Genomic DNA, 17477 nt, shown 5'->3' on the forward strand with positions numbered 1-17477 from the left:
TGCCTGGCCATAGCCACACCAAACCTGGCCCAGCTCCCCTCCTTCTCAGGCTCATCCTGCCCACCCCAAGAGGGAAGGCCTAGCTAGAGGAGAAGCAGCGCCCTGGGACAGGAGTCAGGAGCCCTGTGTTCAAGCCCCAGTTCTGCTGTACCTGGCTGCGTGACTTTGGTAACCACTGGGAAGGTGGGAGTGGGGAAAGATGTGCTCATTGGTGAAAGTGTCTGGAATCACTCAACTCCCATCAGAAAGGAAGGAAGGGAACAACATATCCTGGGAATGAAAATGATCAATGAGGGAAATTCAGATTTGATTTCTAGAAGTGTATCTGTGTCAGCCTGTCCCCTGCCATTCTCACCACCTCATCCTCCAGCCAGACCTCCCAGCCACGCCATGGACCAAGAATGAGGATCAGAGAGGGTCTAGGACTTGCCCAGGAGCACACAGTGGGTATGCTGAGCTGGATTCCATCTCTGGTCCGCACCATCCAGGAAGCTATGGTTCAGACAGACCTGAGTCTCAGGCATGAAATGTGTACGTTATTTTCCCACTGGCAAACTTTTAGGGTCTGAGTGCCCACGACTATAAAATAAGCAGTATCCTTGAGCTGAGGATTTAAAGTACAGAAGATTCTTGACTGGAAGTGCATGGTTAACTCCTTATGTGGGGTGCATCTTATGTCCCAATATGAAGCTTGGAGAGGCACATTACACACATTCCAGGGAACTCTCATTTCTTCATTAACCTACATAGCTGCACTCTTGGCAGTGCCCACTTAGAACCTAGTAAGTGCTGGGTGCTATTCCTGAGCATAAATTGACTTCTGTTCCGGAACAGCTTTTCCTACAGTGCCTTCTCTGGAAAGCTCTGCCGGCCTCCAAGTGTGGCTGAGTCATTGAAAGTTCACAGGAAGAGTACAATGGGGGTTACTGCAATTCAAGCCCAGTAACCCGGGAAGGGAGATTCAGAGAGGCTGGGCCACTGGGGGTGGGCGGAAGGACCCCCAGCAAGTTGATGGCTCAGACCCCCACCCGGACTCCCCCTCCTAGCTATGTTACCACCACATTAGCCACCCCTGGTCAGCCCCATCCTGTGCCAGAGGTCCTACATCCACAGCCAATGTCAACACATTCACTGCCACCCCCATTTCCTGGGTACCTGCTACAAGCTAAGCATGGGGAAAGGCCCGAGGATACCACCTCATAGCAGCTGCCCCACAGACGTACCTCTGCTGACCTGGCCCTGACCAAGAGAGACACAGGAACACAGTGGCGTATCTAATCGCCAAGCCGGGGGTCTGGACCCCCAATAATAACTCCACTTACTCTGCTGTGCCCAAGCCCACCATCAGTACGAGATCCCCAACAATCCCCTGTTCAGTTCAGGTTGCACTTTCCGGCCCAAGCCTCCAGTAAGAGCTCCTTAAAGTCCAGCACGTACCTGGGAGCCCCACCCCAAGCACTCCAAGAGTTCAGCTCTCCAAGCCTCTGCGTTTCCACATAAAGAGCGATAGCTCAGGAGCCTGTGGCCCGACAGCAACACATTTTGCAGCCTTCTGGGGGTGACGGATGGCTTGCTCTTCACATCACTATTTCAAATATTAACATAATCTCCCAGGATGAATGTGGTCGCTCGTGCCTAATCAATCACCCCTCCCACCCCCAATACCTCATCTCACCAAGCACTCGCTTGCCACTTGTCTCGTGCTGCCTGCTCAAGGCACTGATTGCTCTCCGGGGCTGTTCGGCCTGGCCACCCCACTCATTGCGAGGACAGTCTCTCTGGCTTCCGTGCACAACTACACCCACGGGACCCTCCAGGACCTGGACTCCACTCCGTATGCTGCCTCAAAAACAGATCTCACCCTCCTGAAAAGCCCAACACCTACCCATCAGAGCCGACTAAGTACCACTTCAACATTGTGACCTGGGGAAGAGCAGGCCAAGACCCGAAGGAGTCACTGTGTCTCTAGCTGTTTCGCCACCTGCCCCCATGAGTCCACAGTGTCCCATCACGCTGGGTCCTCAACTGCACCAAGCTTTCCTCACTCCTTATTGCTGAAGCCCTTCCCCCACTTCCAGCTGGAACAGGGTCCCTAAAGGGAAAGCCAGTGGCACCAGGCTTACCTCACGGAGCTGCTGCACACCCCCAAAGATCCGCATCACGCCATCGATCTCCTGCTCCAGGCGCCGGGCCCAGTGCTGCATCCTGTGTGCAGAGAGGAGAGGAGTGTCAGGAGGACCTGCCTGGGGCTGGAACAGCCCCGCCCCAGCCACCGAGCGGTGACATGCAGCAGCCGCCCCTTCAGAACCCAATTTTCACTAGAAGAGAAACAGAGGCTGGGAACCAGAGCGTGCCTCTGATTCCCTTTGAAGTCTGGACCCGGTGGCCCAGGCTCTCCTCACGTACTGTTGGACAGCCAGGGAGGGGAGCAGATTATAGTTTAAATGCACTGAGGGAGTCCAGCGGCTCCAAGAAGCCTGCAGGGAGACTATTTTTCACCGTGAAGAGCCAGCCCTTGATGCTGCTCCTCTGAACGTGGGGACTCAGGATACCAGGGAGGAGGGGACGTGAGTGAGCCTGGTGTCTGCTGGATCTCTGAGCCTTCTGCCCCAAGGCTGGGTGGCACCTAGGTAAGGGGAGGCAACATGAGAGCTGCTGCCACCATCAAGTCACTGTGTAACCTGGGGCAGGCCCCTGCCCCCCTGGGCCTCATTTAAACCGTGGACATGGAGAGCTTCCTGCTCAGACGGCCCTCGCCTTTCCAGTACCCTAGTAAACAGAGGCTCATCACTAGATGCCCCACGTGAACTGTCTACCCACAGGTCCAGTTCAGACTATCCCACACCTTTCTGGGGGCCTGGCAAGCCCCATGAGCCCTTCACCAGAGCCACCAGCCTGAGCAGGTCTCCCTTGCACTGGTGCCACGCTGAGCTCGCTTTAACCTATCTGGGTCTCACTATCCTCCTCCAGAAAGTGGGGATAATTTGGGGCCACCTTGTAGGGTCTGAGAAGAACACATGGGAACTGGAGGGTCAAGGGTGCTGCACAGGGATCTCTGTGAGGGGACAGGATGGACAGGTGGTCACAAGGTCCTGTATTCTCAGCCCACGCTCATGAACAGGGATGGTGTCTGGGGAGAGGGCTGGCTTGGGTTCTAACCTGTGATCCCACTTTAGGCAGTGCCAGATCAGGTGAGCAAAATCACACCAGCGCTTGCCAGGGCCTGCCGGCCAGAGACACTCTCCACACTGCCAAAAGCACTTTCTGCTGTGACCAAAGCCCCTGCCCTAATGCATCTGAAAGGCATCTCAACTTCCCCTTCCCACCAGACACAGAACAAAGGCTTCCCCGGGAGGGCTCATAGGAGAACTGCCACACAGACTGAAATATGCTCACAGGTTAATAAGCACATCCCGTGAGGCCAGGTAAGGGTGGGGTGAAGCCAGCCCCCAGCTTCTGGAAGGGTACCCCAGGAGCCATGGGATCCGGGAGATTGAGTCTGGCCCCAACTCCTGCCCTGGGCCTGCTACCTTCCCCACCACCCCTACTGCCACTCGGGGCCAGGGCTCTTATAGCTCCCTGGGTCAGAAAAGCTAAAAGTCTTTACCCCAGCCCCCTGCCCCATATCCCTGTGGCTGGGGGCTGGGCCCTTGCCATTGTGTGTGCCCGCATCGGTTGGCATGGGAACTCAGATCAGGAAGCGGGCGGATCACTAATTGCAATTTGCCAAGCTGAATGTCAGGACCGTGATAGAAAAAAAAAGTCAACATCAAAAGAAAGAGGTATTGGGCTTCCCTGGTGGTGCAGTGGTTAAGAATCCGCCTGCCAACGCAGGGGACACTGGTCCAAGCCCTGGTCCGGGAAGATCCCACAGGCCGTGTAGCAACTAAGCCCATGCGCCATAACTACTGAGCCTGAGCTCTAGAGCCAGTGAGCCACAACTACTGAGCCTGCGAGCCACAACTACTGAAGCCCACATGCCTAGAGCCAGTGCTCCGAAACAAGAGAAGCCACCGCAGTGGGAAGCCCGTGCACCACAACAAAGAGCAGCCCCTGCTCGCCGCAACTAGAGAAAGCCCGTGTGCGGCAACGAAGACCCAACGCAGCCAAAAATAAATAAATAAATAAATTTTAAAAATCTAGTTTTTAAAAAAAGAGAAAGAGGTATCAGCTTCAGCTTGTTGCTGGCTGAGACACAGCCTGATGCCCACCTCTGCTCCCCACTGCAGGGGAAAAGCTAACCCCAAGCCCAGGTGGAGGCCCGGCTGCAGGCCAGGCTATGAAGGGTGATCAGGCCTCAACCACCAGGGGAGGTTTTTTGCTGGGGGAGGGCGAAGCCCAGCAGAGAATGGAGAGCCTGCTTGTCCCCTGGCTCCAGGTCACCGGGAGCTGATGGCTTGGCCCTGGCTGAGCCATAAGCACTTGACAGTGTGTCAGGTGGCTGTTTTATGCTCCTGAGACAGAGCCTGGGATGCTGCTATGGGCCACAGGGACTGGCCTACCCCTGACACATCAGAACAGGCACACCCTCCTGGGGTCTAGAGGTGGCTCTAGCCCTTGGTCTGGCACGGTGGGTCTGATGGGTAGACCCCAGGCCCCAGCTGCAATGCCCACCATCACGATGCCAGGGAAAACAAGTTATTCTGATCATTCACCTAAACCAAACCCAACTAGGAAGGCAATATGTGTCCAAGAGTTTAAAAGAACGTGATAGATCATTCATTTCATCATCACAGAGACATGAATTTGTGGGTCCCAGAGTTTGGCTGGTGTCCCAGTGCTGGTTCCAAGGGGTGACACATGGGACCCAGGAGGCCAGGAGTCAACTATGCACCTGCAGTGTTCTTGCCCAGAGGCAGGAGAAACCACCCACCAAGCCCGTACTAATCCTGGCCAGGCACAGTCATACTCACACCAACAGAAGGGCATGGGGGCTTTGAAAGGATGGGGGATGCATCAGGATTCATGGCGCCACTGGGTCAAAGGCAAACTGACCAAATCCTGCCTGGGGTCCCATCAATATGGACCCAGGTGCCTGCATCTCCCATTGCTCCCTGGCCAGACAGTGTGGCCCATAGGTCACCCCCCCAACAGGGTAGATCCCCCTGCTGGCTCCCCACATCCCTGTGATTTTCCATGCGATTCATTGAGATGACACTGCTTATCTCCAAGTGTCTCTAAGTGCCAAATTAGCAAGACAGTGAGGAGAGAGAGTGTCTGGGAGGAGGCACGTGCAGCCGGGGACTGCAGCCGGCATGATGTCTGGTGTGGCCATGACAGCCTCACACCATTATGTCCTCCAATGTGCCCAAACCTAGTGGGGTGCAGGCACTGAGCCCCCATTTCACAAACAAGAAAACTGAGGCCCCTGGCAAGGACAGGTGCGGAGCCATGTTCTACAGAGAGAAGCCAGACCTGTCTTCCTGGCTCCATCAGCTCCATGACCCCACCCTCCTAGGACAATGCAGCCTCTGGGAAGCCTAAGGGAGAGGCTGCCTCTGTCAGCTGTGTGACCTCGGAGAGTTCTTGCCCCTCGGAATCTCAGCTTTCCGGTCTATAAACAGGGAAGATAATGACTGGCTGAATACCTTTCAGGGCCAAATCCACACGGAACCTTGATGGGCAGTATTATTATTGGGCAGTCCCCTGAGGGCTAGAAGCTCATCAAATACAGCCCTTCCTCGCTTCCCAGTGCTCAGAAAATCTTCCCTGAATGCCTGCTGGGGGGAGAGAGCACAGAGGGAGGGAACTGTGGAAAGGGTTTCCCTAATGGCTCCCTGTAACCCCCTGCTCCCCAGGCTGAGAGAGGCCGGGAGCAGGCACAGGGCAAAGATGTGTGTGTCCCAGGGCTAGAGGGTTGAGGGCAGCCCAGCAGGAAGATGACACCAGCTGCTGTGGGACTCCAGGTCTTTTAGTCTCCAGGGCATGTTTCAGAACCAAGAGGAGTATGTGAGGGAAGAGGAGGTGTCATCATTAGGCAAGGGAGCAAAATCATCCATATGTGGAGCGAGGAGCTAGAGCTGAGGACCCCCTTTAGCAGACAGAACTATCAAGACTCCCACTAGAAGGCTGGGGAGGCCCCAGGTCAAGCTACAAGAGCAGTGAAGGCCTCCAGCTCCGAGGCCAGATACACAGGCCCCCCAAGACAGGGAGGAAGAGGTAGGGAAGACGGGAGAGGGGAGGAAGGGAGGGGAAGGGAGGGGAGGAGAGGGGAGGGGAGGGGAGGGGAGGGAAGAGAAGAGGGAAAGAGCCTGTATACAGATGCAACAGCATAGTTTAAACTGTTGCCAGTTGTTAATTTTATACGTGAAGTTGTTGATCAGAATGTGATTTAGTTGTACAGTATAATCCAGGCTTTTGGAATAAATTATGCAGAAAACTCATCTATAATTAAATCAAAAAAACAGAGACAGGTGACACTGCACGTTCACCCTCAGAGGGCAAGGGTAGGTGTGGGAGGCTGGACCCTGCAGAGGGACGAGAGGGAAAGGGGAGGGCTTTGTTCAAGAGCAGACAGGGGAAGGCCCAGGAGAGGCTAAGGCCCAGTAGGGGCGAGGATCTCTGGACCCCCACCTACCTCTGCAGGCCTTCTCACCACTCCCAAGGAGGCATTTTCCTTGCCATCAAAGCCTTGCTACAGACTTCCTCTGCCAGGCAGACTGCCTTAATAAACCCCATTCCACTGGGGGCCTAAGAGCAGTCCGCAGCTCTCCCCTCAGCTCAATCAAGGCAGTCATCGTAGAGGGGGAGATGCCGAGGGTAGAACAACAAGTGAGGTGGGAGGAGTGGAGGGCAGGGCAGGGCTAGGCTAGGGCAGGTGAAGGGTGCAGGGGAGCAGTCACAGGGGACGCCACTTGCTGCCAAGGGTACTATGAGCCAAACTTGGCAATGGTGGGGGCCCACGGGTCTCCTGCTTCCCTTGTGACGGACTGGCCAATTATTCTTTCAGCTCTGGGGGAGGCAATGATTTAAAATAAAATGCTATTTAATTATTCTGATCATATTTCAGCTGGCCTGCCACCTCCCACCTTGGTGCCTTAGCAGTCTTCTGAAGGGGAAAGAAAGATAGGGCAGGAGGCGGGGGTAAGAGAAAGACGGAGAGACAGAGAGACATAGACATGAAGAGAGCCCAAGAGAGCTGGTCTAGAGGGCTTGGGTGTCAGGTTCACCCCGTCTCACGGGATTACCGGTGGATAGGCAAGAGGGTCACTCCCCATTCCAGCCTGGAGAGGCCATGCAAAGCTCAGAGAGCAGTCGTGGACCCTGCTGAAGCACGGCTTGGGACATGGCCAACCCCTCCCCAGGCCACAGTCCTGCTGCAAACAGCAGGAAGCTCAAGGCTGCACCCCAGGATCGTGGTACCTCCAGAGCCACCTCCCCCGAGGAGTCCTCCCCGACCACTCTGTGGATATCCCTCTCTACCTAGACTGAGTGCCCAGATTCAGCCCTGGCTCCTCCATGACCTTAGACCCGATGTGCCCTCTTAGGCCTCAGTTTTCCCATCTGGAAAATGGAGATGAAGCTCACCACTTGTCTACCTCCCAGGACCCCAAACAGAAGCAGGTGGAAACCACTGCCTCATGGAAGGGATGACTGCCCCACACACTCATGCACACACAGACCCATCTGAGTGGCGGGGCCGCTCTCCCCTCAATCCTGTCCCCTTCCTCAGACCTGCAGCTCATTAAGCGTGGGATGGCTGTACCTCCTCTTTGGACTGGGGCCTCTAGGTGGGCTGCAGCACTCCCTACACTACCTAAGAGACCCCGACACAGGGGAGACTCCTTGGGAAAGGTAGGGCCTCCGATGACCAGAGCATCCTTCCTGCTTGTCCACTCAGGAGAGAAGACTCTTGGCCTCAACATCTTTCAGGACTCAAAGCCCAGGGTAGGGCCCCCAACCTTGATTTGATCACAGCCTCCCAAGAAGAGAGGGCAAGTCTAGCCAAGGTCATTCACTCTGCAGAGGCCAAGTGGGCCAAGCCACTCCAGACCCCTGAGATCAGAGTGCCTAGAGGCACGGAGACCAGTCAGCACTGACCTGGCACTGCACAAACCACAGTGGGGTGGGGGATGCACAGAGGCCTGGGGAGAGGGGAGCATGCTGGCTCAGCCAATTCACGTGGAATAAGGCTCCCCAGTTAGCCATCCACCACTTTACAAGCAGGGAAACTGAGATGCAGGACTCAAAGGGACAGGCTCACTGTCAGTGGATTTGTGATTCTGCTTAAGGGGCTCCTAGTGTAACATGGGGCCCCCAGGAGCATCGTCTCCACCCTACCCCCACCCAACCCATGCACACAAGGACGAAGGTAGCCCACTTATCACAAGGGATCCTCAGAGATCCCCTGGTGCTGGGGAGGGGCTGGTGCTGCTGAAGCTTAAATTAGTCCAAATCCATCGGCCTCAACTATGTGTGTCTTGGGACCCTGCCCAAATACTGCTCGTTAATGAGGTTATTAATTATGGGGCTGTCCCTTCCCTTTCTTTGTCGAGGGCGGGGGTGGGGGGAACCCTTCCCTTCCAGTGGGCTCTTGGCTGGGAGGCAGCAAGCCTGTGCCTCCCCGCTTAGACTAACAGTGAACAGTCATCCACTTTAATTAGGATGCCAGGTCCAGCCCAGTATTTACTCCCAGTAGCCTGATGGGGGGAGGGGACAAGGCCTGGAACAAGGGAGCAGCTCAGGGCCGGAGAGCTGGGCAGTCCATTTGGCCCAGAGAGGGATGGAGAGTGTCCCAGGCTCACACAGCAAAAGGCTACAGCACTCTGCCTCACTCCCCACCGTCAGTGCAGGACTGAGGGCCCACAGGGGCAACAGCAGTCAGGGAAGCACACAAGGACTGGGGCAAGCCAGGGACATGCAAGCTGAGATGGGGAAGGAGGTTTCCCAGGGGAGATGAGGAGGACAGCATGGAAGGCCCACCTGAGCCTGATTTCTGTTTCTGCCATGGTTAGCTGTGTGACCTTGGTAACATCCTTTCCCCTGTTTGGGCCTCAGGTAACTCATCTAGAAAGTGAACTGCAGCAACACAGTACTGTGTCAAGACTGCCACACCCAGAGCCACAAGGTTCCTGAGCAGTCCCTCAGCAGGACCCTCCTCACCAGGCCTGGTCTGGGGTTTCCAGCAGCAGGAGAAGCCCATAAGGGGCACTGCTCCAGCTTCCACGGGAATGAGTTCTGCCCAGCAGTCCCAGGAGAACCAGGAGAGGGGCTAGAGAAGCACCAGGGAGCCAGGGAGACAAAGGAGGTGTGCAGCAGGAAGGAAAACACCGTTCTGCAGGAGAGCAGGGGACTGACTGTGGCCCAGATCCAGGCTGGAGGGCTTGGCCAGGGTGGGGATGGGCCCTGGGGCCGAATCTCCTCCAGCCCCTGCCACGTACCAGGTCCTGCTCTGTGGTCCACACCCAGCTCTGTGGTTTGGACTCTCCAGGTCTCAGTTTCCCTCTCTGCTCAAGGAGGGGTGGCCTGGGGCCTCCACAGGCCATGCGGGGATTTGTTTCCCAAGGGGTCTGACTGGGGCCTTCCTGCCTGCCTCACTGGGTCTGCACCAGTGAGGCCAGGGCTCTCAGTGCACTGCCTTAATTATCTTCACAGCAGTCAGATCATCCCCAGTCCTCAGAGGGAAAACTGAGGCACACAGCAATTGAGTGATGTGCCCAAGGTCACACAGCTAATGAACACCAGTCAGGATGATACACACCTCTCTTCAGACAACAGTCTTAAATGCCCAGCTGCAGCATGGCATGTCCACTTGGATGCCTAACGGGTCTCTCAAACTGAATGTGTCCTAAACCCAGACACTGACCTCCCTCTGCATCCCCTCCTCCCTTTTCTCTGCACCCCCTGCCTCCCCTGGCTCAGCTGATGCCAGCTCCTTGGTTCAGGCCCGAAGCCTCAGGGTGACCTGCAACCTGCTTTCTCTCGCACCCACATCCAACCTCTCAGCAAGTCCTGTTGGCTCCACCTTCACAGTCTGCCCACTGCCCTCCACCTCCCTGGCCCCCAGCCTGGCCTGGGCCGCCATCATCTCTCTCCAGGACAAGTGCAGTCACCAGTTCACTGGTCTTCAGCTTCTGTCCTTGCACCCCCTCCCCCGGGCTGTTTACCTCCACACGCAGCCAGAGCCCCCTGTTAGAACAGTGTCCCTCCTCTCTCAACACCAGGCCACAGCTCCACGACACTAGAAGAAAGACAAAGCCCGTCCAGGGGCCATACTCTCAATGGCCTCCTTGACCTCGCTCCTCAGGCCACACTGGCCTCCTCGTTGTGGCTTGAATACACTCCTGCACTCCCTGCACAGCCTTTGTACATGCTGTTCCCTATGCCTGGATCAGTCTCTCCTCAGAAGTCCTCAGGGCTCCCCTCTCACCTCCTTCAGTGAAGTCCACCTTGCCCCCCATTTTAAGTTGTACCCTCCCAGCAGCAACTGATCTCAGGTGCCCTCCTGGGGTTACTGCCCTCCTGGGCTGTGAGCCCTGAGGGAGGAGGCTCCTGCTCTCCAGCCTGGAGGAACAGGCACTTGGCTGAGCAAGCGCACCTCCCCAGAGGGGCCTGATCTCTCCGCCGTCCTGCCCAGCCTGCATGCTGCCGGCCACAGGAGCAGGCAGGTGGGTGTGCAGTGGCAGCCTGTGGAGGGGCTAGAAGTGCAGTGGCTGCCCCAGGGACAGCCACTTTCCCCGGCTCCTCTCCGTATGAATTATTAAAGCTCATTTATGATGGGCCTGCCCAGGCCTGTGGCTTCCGTGCATAATTCATGGCTCTCCCAGGAGGGCCGGGTGCTGGAGCAGCCACTTCGTCCCGGAAGCAAGGAAAGTGCAGGCACGGAATGGCCTAGACCCAGGCTGTCCTCCCCCCATCCCTTTCACCCTGTCCCGATCTCAGATAGCCCAGTACCTCTACCCACCCTGCCGCATCTGGGATTCTGGACACTGGGATTCTGGTTCAGTGCAGACTCACCCACTCCCCTCTCTGTGCCTCGGTTTTCCATCTGTGGACTGACGGAGTTGCTGGTTTTCAAACTGCAGGGAGAGCAGAATCATCTACCTCCACTCCCCAGGGGGCCGGGGACCATGGGTTCCCAAGGTACCAACACCCAGGTGTCATTGTTTGTGAATTTTCCAGCAATCTAGACCTGGGACTTAGCAATGAGCAAGAGGAGCTCAGGAACTAGTTAAGGCATCCCCAGAGAAAAGCAGAAAGTCCAGGCCAGGGACACAGGGTATGGAACAGTCAGTCACTCTGCCCAGGATCCACCATCTGCTCCCCAGGCATGGAACCACCTGCCTCAGTCACTGACACAGATCATGAACATTTGGGGTCTGCAGAGCCTCCTTCTCTCCCCAGCATGTTCCCCAGGTAGTCAGGTACAATGCAAAAGTAACCCCTGCCTAGGCCCATTTAACAAACTTGTAAACTGAGGTTCAGTGAGGCTGGCTCTTGGAGGCAGGGGTAGATATGTTGACACAGCCCCTGTGCCCAGCCACGTGCTGTGATGGGAGAGCCACACCCAAGCCTGGTCTCAGAAGGTGCACAGCAGGGTTGAGGCACCTGTGGAGGTCACCTGGAGAGTCAAGGAGGAACCCAGGGGTCCCAGCTGCCTGTTCTTGCCCCACGCCAGTAACTGAAACCGGATTGGAGGTGGCAAGATAGGCCCTGTCCATGTGTCACCAACCACTCCAGCCAGATTCTATGATTCACACATCCCCACCTCCCCCCCTGTACATCCTCCCCACTCCCCAGCATGAGTCAAATCCTCTCTGAGCCACAAATAGCCGTCCTCCATGTGCGTCCTCGACATGGCCTCCTGCTGTGAGGAGGACAGAATCCTCTCTAGGGATCCTCTATTTCTCCTCAGGGTAGAGATCCCCCAGGGAAGTTGGCAGTGTCCCAGAGGACACACTGGGTGCAGAGGAGAGGTGAAGCAAAGACCAGAAAAGAACTCAACCCATCAGGGCAAGCTTTGTTCTCTGGCCTTGTCCCCCCCTACCTGGCCAAGTCACCTCTGCCAGAAAGTCTTCCAGGATTTCTCTCCACCTCTTCCCCCAAACCCACAGTCCTTACTCCACTTTACCAACCCTTGCCTTAGGTTGGAGCTGCAGTCTGGTCCCATCATCAAGCTTCCTGCAAAACTTAGCTTGCAGGATGGCAAAGAAGAGTCTTCTGGAAATACTTGGGGATAGATTTCCCTGAATATCCTCCCATCACCAGACTGGTACCTGCCCTGTCCAACCCCCTCTGCAGTGGGAGAGAGGCTGGAGGGCAGAGCAGGGAAAGGGCTTCTAACTTCAGCAGGTAGCAGAGCACCAAGGAAAGGAACAGATGATTCAGAGTACCCGTTGTGTGCTGGGTGCTGTGTGTGTGAGGCCACTGAAGTCACACAGCACCCTTGGCTAGGTGCTAACTGATTCAGGCCCACTTCGTGGATGAAGACGGAGGCCTAGGCGGTGAAGCAATGCACTCAAGGCCACACAGCCAGTCTGTGCTCAACCAGAATTTGAACCCAGCAAAGGATGGCTCCAGAGCCCAGCTTCTGTCCCCTAGGCAATTAGGCTTCCTTAATCCCAAAGAGGACTTCAATGGCCAAGATTCAGGAAATAGGGTGCAGGTAAGGGCCACCCCTCATTTATGATCTTTTCCACCTTTGCGAAGGGATCTACTCCAAATCAGGGCCCTCACTGCCTCCCCACGCAAGCCAAAGCTGGGTGCAGTCAGAGTCCTTCCTTTTACCCCACCAGAGCTACCCTGCTGTAGGAATGTTGTCTCAGCAGTGCAGAGCCCAAGCTCCCTCAAACCCCTCCCATGACGGGGGGTGGGGTGGGGAGGGGGAGATGCCCACTTCCTCTGGGATTTGCTCCTCACTAGTTAGCTCCGGGCTTCTCAGCGCAAGCCAAGCTGCATGTAAATCAAATGTGAGTACTCAGACCACCTTGACTCTCCATGCTCTATGGTGAATCCTTTAGCAATGCAAATCCCCTCTGTGAGCTGCAATGAGGAGGAGCCTTCAGGTGCCACCCCAGCGGCCCCACCCCTTCTGAGAAGTCCCAGGTTGGTGGCCAGAACAAAAGGAGCCACTGCCTGGTGAGCCTGTGTTGTCCTGAGAGATGGCTTGACGAGTAGCAGGTTGGCCAAACCCAGTAGGGCTATCACAGACAAAATACTCTGCAGATGTTGCCAACCTTCTATAGATTCCCTACTAGCTCCCTCACTCCCCATTCATTCATTCATTCATATAGTTACTGAGCCAGGCTCCAAACTAGGCACCGTGTCTCCAAGGGACACAGTGGTGAGCAGGGCAGATGCAAGCCTGCCCTCGGAAGCTTGGAATTCAACCAGAGCAGACAGCTGATCTGATCCAGACTCAGTAAGTGGAGGGAGGAGGAGTCCGGTGAGCCTTGCGGGGGTGGGATGCACGGCAAGGGGCCTGACCCAGCCTAGGGGTCTGGCCAGGTAAAGGTGGCACTGCAGAGCAGCAGGGCAGTTCAGACAGAGGGTACAGCACGTGCAAGGAAGGCTCAGCAGTGAGCTCTGCGCATGGTGATGCCCTATGAACACCCTCAGACTGACTATGGGCATAAGCAGGCTGCTCCCACACTGAGGCCTGCAGCGCTCCATCCTCAAGGACATGGTGAGCGCCTCCATGTGACGGATGGTGAAGGACAGTGAGCTTCTGAAATTGGGGAGATGAGGAGAGCGGGCGCAGTCAGTGGCTGGTAAACTAAGGGTTCAAGGAGCAGGGCTCTCTGCTCAGTCCTCGGCACCCAGCCTGGGAAGGCACAGCTCCACCTGGCCCTCTCCAGAGGCAAACATCTAGCTCTGACAAATCTCCGCTTGGATGCCCTAGTCTGCATCTCAAATTCAATGTGTCCAGTACCTGATGGTCCCCTGGACTGACTCTTCCCCAGCCTCCTCCAGCTTACCTGGTGAAAACTCTGTCCTTTCAGATGCTCAAGCCAAACCCCTGGGGTCTCCTGAGACCCCTTTCCCTTTCTCACACCCAGACCATCAGCAGGTCTCAACACCATCATGGCCATCACCCTGGTGCTCCTCTGTTCACACCTCTCCCCGGGGGGCCCCCACTTCAAAGTCATGCTAATTTTTTTTTGTTTTTTTTTTTTGCGGGTAGGCGGGCCTCTTACTGTTGGGGCCTCTCCCGTTGCGGCTCCGGACTGCAGGCTCGGCGGCCATGGCTCATGGACAGGCCCAGCCGCTCCGCGGCATGTGGGATCTTCCTGGACCAGGGCACGAACCCGCGTCCCCTGCATCGGCAGGTGGACTCTCAACCACTGCGCCACCAGGGAAGCCCCAAAGTCATGCTAATTTAATGGCCCAGGCTGTCCTGGTCCCTGCTGCCCTCTGCCCTCCTCTCCTCCCACTCTCCCCTTTTTCTCCTGCTCTAACCACATCTCACCTCAGGGCCTTTGTGTTGGCTGTTCCTCTGCTTGGAACACTCTTCTCCCAGATACCCATGTGGCTCCCACTCTCCCCTCCTTCCAGGTTTTGCTCAAATGTTTTAGTGAGGCTCACTCTGACCTGCCTCCTCTAGTTAAATCCTCCCCCAAATTCATCCTGTCCCTTCTCCATGGCATTTGTCACCTTCCAACATAACATATCCTCTGTCTATATCACCTCCCCAGACTGTTGTCTGCCTGTCCCGTCAGTGCCTGGCACATGGCAGACGCTCATGAGTGTGGAGAGAATGAATGAATGGCAGGTTGTGGTGAGTGTCTGTGGAGGGAACAAATGTGCCCACAGTGGGGGAGGCACTGACTGGAAGAGGATGAACTGAGTGGGAGCCTCAGGTAGGACCAAATCCATGGGCTGTCCCATAGCCATGCGTCCCCCTCGCACTGACCTGCGGGCCACCCTTGCCCTGGCATTTGATTTGTTCTACGTTCACAATCATAAAATACAGGAAATATGATCCCATTTTAGAGTCCTTTTTTTTTTTAACTTTTATTTAATTTTATTTATTTATGTTTGGCTGCATTGGGTCTTTGTTGCTGTGTGGGGGGGCTACTCTTCATTGCAGTGCATGGGCTTCTCATTGCGGTGGCTTCTCTTGTTGCGGAGCAGGGGCTCTAGGAGTGCAGGCTTCAGTAGTTGTGGCACGTGGACTCAGTAGTTGTGGCTTATGGGCCCTAGAGCGCAGGCTCAGTAGTTGTGGCGCACGGGCTTAGCTGCTCCGCAGCATGTGGGATCTTCCCAGACCAGGGATCGAACCCGTGTCCCTGCATTGGCAGGCGGATTCTTAACCACTGTGCCACCAGGGAAGCTCTATGATCCCATTGTAAAGGTTAGAAAACTGAGGGACAAAATGACTCATGGTCACATATGGGGCTCCAGCTCCTCCCCTCCTCAACCCCCGTACCCTGGGCCATGCTTTCTAGCAAGCAGCAGGCGGACGGCGCAGTGAGGCCACCAAAGCCCACGGCTCTGGGTCCCTCTAGACGGCCCCGTGATGTCCCCACCCTTCTCCATTTTAGAGTCATGGCCTCCTCCATACGCCACCGGTCTGGAAACCACCTGTGAAATATATTTCCCGCAGCGCTGGCTCGGGAACCATGTAAATCACTCGGCTTAATGTCCTCTGGGATTGTTCCCCGCCACCCCTCCCCAGCCACTCTGTGCCGGTGAATGTGGGGCTGCAGGGCATCAGGCAGGTGGGGCCCCAGTCACGCACTGTGGGCAGCCCAAGGCACCCCAGGTGCTAGGAGGCACTGTGCAGGGGTGCAGCAGCCTCAGGGAGCACGGCAGCAGGAGAGGGATGGGGCCTGACTGGAGCTTCGGGAACTGGGGCTGGATCCATGTAGGCAAGCCTCTCCCCCACCCCACCCCTGCCCCTTATCCTTGTCCCCCTGTCAGCGGCTTACTCTCAGAGGAAGATGGGTCCTGATGCTCTCCCCGGGCCCCCACAGCCCTGACCAGGGGAGGCCCAAGGCCTTAGGAATAGCTGGAGACCCTGAGAGGGCCTGTCAGAATTCAGTCTGGAGTAGGGGCTGTGTCTCATCACCACTTGGATGCTGCCTAGAGCACCAGTCATGTGTGGTTATTATTTATTTGGCCTCACTTCCATTTCTTCCTTGCTGACGATCTCTCCCACGGACTGTGAGCTCCCCGAGAGCAGCCCTGGCACACAGCTAAGGTTTGGAGAGGAGACTCAGGCGGGGCAGGGGCCGTCAGGAGGCGGGTCCTGAAACATGGGAGGGCCATGGAGCAATCAGCAGTGTGGATGAGGCATACGCAAGTGTCAACACAGAGGGGCAGTTGGGAAGGAGTAGGGCAGCTGGCTGAGGAAGCCTGGCGATCTCCCCGGAACAGGCTGCAGACTCTGGCCACTGGCCACATGTACAGTGAACAGCTGCCCCCCAACAGGTACAATGGCCAGAATACTCCCCAGAACCAGTACACTGGTCCCCACCCCCTTTCTCTGGAAGCCTCAGTTCTCCTTGCTGGCAGAGCAGCGCAGGGGGAGGGGTCCTATGTTTACCTTCCTATCCTCTATGGCCTTGGCTTTCCACCTTGGCTCACCTGAGTGGCTCTGGAAATATCCTGATGCCCAGGCCCTGCCCCACAAAATTAAATAACATAGCCCATGGGGCCCTGGACCCCACCTTCATCTCTCTCCCCCGAGCAGCCCTTGGAGGCAGCCTCTTGGCTGGGGCATCCCTTGTAAGAGAGCCGCAGGAAGGTGTGTGGGGTGGCCTTTGTTCTGTCGCACCAGCAAAGCCAGGGCCATGTGGGACCCTGTCCCAGAACATGTAAAAGCTGTTCCAGCTTTCAGAGACGTAACCAGCTTGGCCTGTAGACACCTGTGCTGACTCTCTGTTCAGCAAACATTTTTTGAGCACTTGGTGTGTGCTAGCCTAGAGCTCAAGCCAAGGACAGGTGGTCGTGACCCCTGCCCACCCTCCAGGCACACAGTCTGGAAGGGGAGGCAGCAGGTCTACTGCAACACAAGAATAGGAGTGACTTCAGGGGGCCTAGGAAGCCCCTGTCCCACATAGGGAAGTCAGGGGAGGCTTCAGGGAGCAGTGACTCCCAGTCAAGCACTAAGGGACAGGCAGAGGTCCGCCAGACCATAGGCAGGGTCCTGCTTGGGACTGGCAGGGCCCTTTGCAGCCCACCCAACCTCTCCCCTGCTTACTCAACTCTCAGTTCATAATGGGTGCTTGTTAAGCCCCCATGGAAGGAGATGGCTGCTGCCCCGGTGCTGCCGGTCCTGAGAGCAGAGATCCCCTCCTGTGCCCACCACCATGCCGATCAGAAGCAGCCCCCTTGGCCATGGTCTCCATAGCACCAGCTTACAGGGCAGGACAGAGATGGCAGCTATGCAGATGGGGTGGCAGGGGAGCATCGTCATCAGCTGCAGAAGAATCCATCACTTTAGAGGGTCCTGGGTATGATGAAGACACTGAGGCTGGAGGGGGAGAGCAGGTGGCTTGCCCAGACTCCCACAGTAAGCTGGAGACGGGCCAGGG

The 17477-nt window shown here is 56.4% G+C and overlaps 1 protein-coding gene across 1 annotated transcript in view; it reads right to left on the bottom strand.

Annotated features, from left to right (window-relative positions):
- CACNA2D2 (calcium voltage-gated channel auxiliary subunit alpha2delta 2) overlaps positions 1 to 17477 on the bottom strand; it is a 136322-nt gene that overhangs the window by 107995 nt on the left and 10850 nt on the right. The window contains exon 6 of the mRNA XM_089919880.1: positions 2124 to 2205. Coding sequence (XP_089776006.1) covers positions 2124 to 2205 — 82 coding nt within the window. The remainder of the gene's footprint in view (positions 1 to 2123; positions 2206 to 17477) is intronic.

The sequence above is a fragment of the Delphinapterus leucas genome, chromosome 10 (assembly GCF_059928025.1).
Source record: "Delphinapterus leucas isolate spDelLeu-1000000601 "Yukka" chromosome 10, BTC_Dleu_Yukka2, whole genome shotgun sequence".
NCBI lineage: Eukaryota > Metazoa > Chordata > Mammalia > Artiodactyla > Monodontidae > Delphinapterus > Delphinapterus leucas.